Source organism: Mastomys coucha, unplaced genomic scaffold (assembly GCF_008632895.1).
Source record: "Mastomys coucha isolate ucsf_1 unplaced genomic scaffold, UCSF_Mcou_1 pScaffold22, whole genome shotgun sequence".
NCBI lineage: Eukaryota > Metazoa > Chordata > Mammalia > Rodentia > Muridae > Mastomys > Mastomys coucha.
Window position 1 is genome coordinate 249652436 of NW_022196905.1, and position 6506 is coordinate 249658941.

Consider the following 6506-nt stretch of genomic DNA (forward strand, 5'->3'; position numbering starts at 1 on the left):
AAGGCTGGAGGAGTAAAGTATAATACACTCAGATGTCTGGGGACTTTTCTCCCCCATCCCAGCACCATGCTGTTGAGGCACTGGTACCCAAACTTGGCACACAGTTCAAGATCAAGCTTATGCCACTGAGTCTCTTGACCAATTAATAATACAGGGGACTGGGCCCAACCATCACTGTAAGATATGAGTGCAAGTGTGTGTGTACATACTGGTAAACAAAGGACATAAGACTGTGTTAGTACATAATGATTTCTCTCCCGCATTATTTTACTTTCTCTAAATGACAAGTTTGGGGGCTGGAGACAAAACAGTTAGGTTTTACTTTGCAATCATGATGATCCAAGTTAGGATCCCTGAACGCACATGAAACAATCAAGGTGTCCTGAAAATACCTATAATTCTAGCACCAAGGAACCAGATGGCCTCTTCTGTCCCACACAACATACACACAGATTCACACACACAAAGTAATCCTTAAAAATATAAAACTGATTAAAAATACAATTGATTTCCTAGCCCATTCATGGGTCTTAAATTGTAGTTTCAAACAAAGTGATATACAACACTTAACCTGTTATGGAACATGTAGCATTTTGTTTTAGAGTGTGTGTGTGTGTGTGTGTGTTGCTAAGGGTCAAACTCATCAGCTCCTGTATACTAGGCAAGCATTCAATACTAAGCTCTATCTCCAGATCTTTTTTTATGATGTTTGCTTTTAAGTATCTTCATATGTAACTTAGGCTGACCATCAACTCACTGTGTAGCCCAGGATGGACTCAAACTTGAAAGTCTCTTAGCTCAGCCTCATGAGTGAAGAGATTAGAGACATGTGTAACCATAATCCAATGACATAATCAATTTGGAATTATAAAATTTTTAAATTACATTTTTTGTTGTGTGTGTATGTACATTCACATATCAAAGCATATATGTGGAAGTCAAAGAACAACTTTTAGGAGTCAGTTCTTCTATCACATGGGTCATGCTGGGGAACAAACTTAGGTTAGTAAGCTTAGTGGCAGGCACCTTTGCCCACTGAGCCATATTATAGGCCCAAGGAATTTAAATTTCTAAGAGATGGGAATTTCAGTAGAGTGGGTTGTTTTGTTTTGTTTTTTTAAATTCTTTTCCCTGGTATAGAGAACTGAAACCCCAGAAAATCCTCAAGGCGTGATTTTGATGAGTTTGCAAGGGAGTTCAAGTAAAGAGCACCCCTGGAAGCCGGCCAGCTTGCCCAGAGGCAGAGAGAGACTTTGGTATCAGTGCTGAAATGCCATCTCATTTCCCCTTTGCTAGAAGAAACAATTATGAGACTCTTGCAGCTAGAGAGAACCTTAATGTCAAATTCTGTTTCCTCTGTTAGATGATCAAAGTCAAATGTCATTTCCTTTAGAAGCCATGAGACTAATTCTAGTCTTGTCCAAAACAGTTCCTTCAGCCAGAAGTATAATGCAAAGTGAGTCAGTCACTAAGACGGTCACTTTCCTTATTCATTCTCTCTCTCTCTCTCTCTTTCTCCCCCCCTCTCTCTTTCTCTCTCTCTCTCAAGTATAGACTTCTATTAGTCAAAGGAAAGCAGATGAAGAGAGGCAGAAAATATATACATCTTAAGGATTCTTACGGGGCTGGAATGTAACTCAGTGGTATGGCTGCTCACCAGTATGTGCAAGGCATTGAGTTCAAGCCCTGTACCAGGAAAAAGAATGCTGAATATATATGTCCATCATATATTACACTTTAGTATTGGATTTTATAAGGCCATCATCAAGGTGCCAACTTCTAAAGTCACAGAGACCACAGCTCACTTGTGGATGACACTAAGAGCCAGTGTCTTTTTGGCTCAGGAGACTGCTTTGCAGCTGATGTGTGTCTTTGAACTGCATCTGCATCTGGAGAACCCATTCCTGGTTCAAGGGCAGCATCTTGAAGGCTAATGCTGGCTCTGGTGGCTCTGGAGCAGGTGCTTTTCCTCATGAAAACATCCACTGTGGACTCAACAGACGGTGCAGGAGGGTCAGCTCTGTGCGTCCCCCTCCCCTCATCCATGCTCCGACATCCAGAGAAGGGAACAGAAAGGCTCAGGAGCAGACGCTGTGACAATCTGTGAGAAGACTATTCACCATCCTAAATCATCCAGGATGACCCTGGTTCTAGAACTTCCCACCGGCAGCAGCAGAGAGCCTTCTCCGGTATTTATGGAGTCCTCTGGGATTCAGAAGGTGCTCTCCAACAGGCAGTGGCAGCCACACCCAGTGGGACATACCTCTTGGGTCCGAAACCATTCCATCATGTGGCTTGTGTGGCCACCATGCCCACAGGTCAGGCAGAAGTTGGATGAACCCCGCACAGCCACATGGCAGATGGCACACTGGAATGTGAAGCCTTTGCAGATGGCACACTGGGTGCCACGGACCTCACTCCGGCAGTGGCTGCAGTACACGCCAAACTCTGCAAATGGGTGGATAGAGACAAAGCAAGAGGCAACATTAGTTCTAATAAACGCAGACTGAGTCTGGCTGGATAAGGATACCTACTCCTCTTAGCATCCTGTCAGGCTCTGGCAGACCAGTCTTTCTCTTTTCTCTCTCATCCTCATGCTTTTTCTTTCTCCCTAGTCAACCAGGTGACTTAAAAACGTGTCTACCGGGGGTTAGAGAGATGGCTCAGCAGTTAAGAACACCAACTGCCCTTCCAGAGTTCAATTCCCAGCAACCACATGGTGGCTCACAACCATCTGTAATGGAATCCGATGCCCTCTTCTGGTGTGTGTGAAGACAGCTACAGTGTACTCACATACATTAAAAACAAACAAACAACAAAAACAAAACCTCCAGTTACCTCTAATCCCTCGAGTAATTGCCTGTAGCTATTTTTATTTAACCAATAGCTTTCAATTAAGGAATGAGGTTTGCGACAAAAGCTGGTAAATGTGAGATTTCACTTGTAGGCCTAGATCTTGGGTACAAAATTTAGCATTACATTAGCAACAGATCAAACCTCAACAGCTTTCTCTAGCCTTTTGGCCACTCTTTAGTCCACACCTGCCTCTGTTGTCCACCTATGTTGTCCACCTGTCTCTGGTGTCCACCTGCCTCTGGTGTCCACTGCCTCTGGTGTCCACCTGCCTCTGTTGTCCACCTGCTGCTTTAATCTATCTGCCCTTTTTGGCTGCATTTTCCTCTTTGACAACCTGGACCACCTGCACTAAGTTCATGACCCTGTTTTTTTGTAAATATCCTCAGCTCCTTTTCCCTTCTCATTAATACCTGGCCAAGCTGAAACCATGAATTAGCCATAGAACCTGCCCACTGCACACCTACCCTGGGGAGCAAAGCTAGATGGAGGATCCTCATCAAAAGTGTGTTTGACTTTAAGCTCACTGATAGAGAAGAGCCTAGGCATGGTATAACCCTGCTTTTCCTCCTTTTTCAAGCTACAACATTGAATCTCTGCCCTAGTTTGCAAACTTCTTCCATGTGCCTTTGCCAGTCTCTCACCGGCTATCTTCTCTTCTTATTTCCCAAGAAAATGGAAACCCTTAAATGGGGCTGTGGGACACTTTCATCACCACCACTTTGCAAATTTCCAGAGGCTGATGGCTCCTTTCCTCCTTTCTGACAGGAGGAACAAGTGGACCTGGAGCGATGGCTCAGCGGGTTTGGTCCCAGGACTCACATGGTGGCTAAAACTTCATGTACACATGCAGGCAAAACACTTGGGCTGGAGAGATGGTTCAGTGGGTAAGAGAACTGGTGGTTCCTTCAGAGGTCTTGAGTTCAATTCCCAGTAATTACATGGTGGCTCACAACCATCTGTAAGGGGTTCCCTTTCTAGCATTCAGTCATATGCATAAAATATATAAATAAGCAAATCTTAAAAAAATACTTATGCAGATAAAAAATAAATCTTTACAAAGTTAAAACTATAAAACCCAAAATTGTATTTCCTTTCTCCCCCTCTATCCTTCATCTTAAATTATATAATTTGAAATAAAACATTAATGGCTCAGCTCTCTATCTAATGGCTTAGATGACTATTTTAGGTAGCCCTCTAGAACTTAGGAGGAAAAAAGACTACATCTTAGTATGGATTATAAGATGCACAGGGAAACATAAAAGACAAGAAGACTGTAGCAAACAATCATACGTGGCGCGACCTCGCCTCTAAGCCAGCCCCAGATGATAGTCATGTGTCATACAAACTGTCTTTCAGTGTTTTGAAACAGCTCTGGTTTCCTTATTACATTTCCTTGTGTTTGGCATATGTGCAAAGGTGCCCATGAGCCACAGCACATGCAGGGAGCTCAGAAGACAACTCATGGTTCAGTCTTCCTGCTGCTCTTCCAGAGGACCGGAGTTTGGTTCTCAGCACCCACATGGAGGCTCACAACCTCCTATAATTTCAGTTTTAGGGGGTCCAATGGCCTCTTCTGGCCTCCTACATGCGGGGTGCATAAAATCACTCTGGCATATACACATAACTTTTTTAATCTTAAAAAAAAAAAAGAACCAGAATTTTAAAAATATAATTAAATAAAAAAAATAAACATCTTGTTAATTTAAAGAAGTTTATGTGGGCAGATCTGAATCCTTAGTGAAGCAATTATCCCTACGGAAACAAACTCCTCTCAGATCCTGAATATCTTCCCTCCTTTCTTGTGTTTGTTTCTGTTTTGAATTAACACTGTTCTTGCCAAAGAGCACAGGCTGGCCTCAGACTCCTCTTCCTCTCCAGACACCAAGCACTAGAATTACAGGTATGTGTGAACACATTCAGCTGATTTCATAGATTTTGTTTGCTGTCTGCTGACCTGGTGACTCTTACAGACAGAAGAGAGGAAACTGATCTTTCCAGCACAGGGAGGTGACCGTTGTCTTTGGAGCCTACAGGGTCTTTCTCCAGCCCTTGCTGACCTGGTGACTCTTACAGACAGAAGAGAGGAAACTGGGCTTTCCAGCAGAGGGAGATAACCGATGTCTTGGGAGCCTGGAGGGTATCTTCCTCCAGCCCTGGCTGAGCCCTGTATTTTTCTGTGAGCAGCTACTTCCTCCAAATCCAGACGGACTGACCCCTCTGCGCAGCTTAGTCACTGCTTATGTTAATGTTTTGTCTGTGAGTCTCTTTCAGAACCCTCTTCTCCCTTTCTATAATTCTGTGATACTGGTTTTATTGGTCCTAGGGTATATATTAATTCTCTTTTTGTTGTTTGGGTTTTTATCTTGTTTTGTTTTTTTGTTTTTGAGACAGGGTTTCATGCTGTCAAAATCAATATGCAGCTGAGGCTAGACCGGAGTTCCTGATTTCAAGTTCCAGGATTGCAGGATTGCATTCTCATACCTAGCAATAATAGTTTTTAATATCATTTATCTGTCTCACATTTCAAGCTCTATGAATTTCATGTGAGTGCGCGCGCGCACACACACACACACACACACACACACACACACACACACACACACACACACACACACAGCCCACCCGCATCTACGTCTTTGCATGGTGCTTCAGAGCAGGAGATGTCAACAAGGGTTTGGCTGATTGATAGCTCATGCATCAGCCCCATATCTCCGTGATGTTTTCCTAAAAACTAATTTCAAAAGACAAATTGTTCCAGGCTATCATTAATCTCTTCCTGGTACACTCTCTTATATTTAGAAGCTCTGAAAAAAAAATACATTATCAAAATAGAATTTTGTATTTTTGTATTTTTTTCAAGCATGTATACCTAGTCACAACTTACTAAAATAACCTTGATATTTAGTGTCAGCTCTTATAAATATTGCTCTAGTTTATTTTTCAAATGGAAACTAGAGATATATATGATATACAGAGTTTTATGAATCTTATCAAAGCCCAGCATTCCCTGCCACTCACTAGAGGAGACCTTACCTACTTATTGCGCTGTTTTTGTTCACTGTCTGATCTCTAAAGACCACTTTATAATGAACTCCCGCTCCCCTACTCTCTGGAAATGAGTCTGTTTCATAAGGATGTGTTCATGCAGATGGAGAATGCACTTTTGAGCCTATTCTGCCCCTTATCTCACATCCCATCCTTCCCACCCCGCTCCTCTGTGAGTCTCTTTCAGAACCCTCTTCTCCCTTTCTACAATTCTGTGATACTGGTTTTATTGCTCCTAGGGTATATATATATTCTCTTTTTGTTGTTTGGGTTTTTATCCTGTTTTGTTTTACCTGTTTTGAAATGGAACTGTCCCTTAGGCAGTTCCATTTCTACTCTCATGTCATAGAGTATACATAGTTTACATGTATACTAAAATCTAGAATCCACAAATCAGAGAGAACATGTGATACTTGGTTTTAGACATGAAATTAATTCATGCACCAGTTTCCCTGAAATGACACCATTCAGTTGTTATGGCTGAATGCAATTCCACAGTGTATATACACCACATTTTCTTTTTCCTTTAAGAATTTATTTTTGCCGGGCGGTGGTGGCACACGCCTTTAATCCCAGCACTTGGGAGGCAGAGGCAGGCGGATTTC

General features: G+C 42.5%; 1 protein-coding gene across 6 annotated transcripts in view; it reads right to left on the bottom strand.

Annotated features, from left to right (window-relative positions):
- Nucleotides 1-235: 235 nt before the first annotated feature.
- Wdr59 (WD repeat domain 59) overlaps nucleotides 236-6506 on the bottom strand; it is a 76111-nt gene continuing 69840 nt past the window's right edge. For all 6 annotated transcript variants that reach the window (XM_031341465.1, XM_031341464.1, XM_031341462.1 and 3 more), the window contains one exon: nucleotides 236-2448. In XM_031341465.1, coding sequence (XP_031197325.1) covers nucleotides 2213-2448 — 236 coding nt within the window. In that variant the 3' untranslated portion in view covers nucleotides 236-2212. The remainder of the gene's footprint in view (nucleotides 2449-6506) is intronic.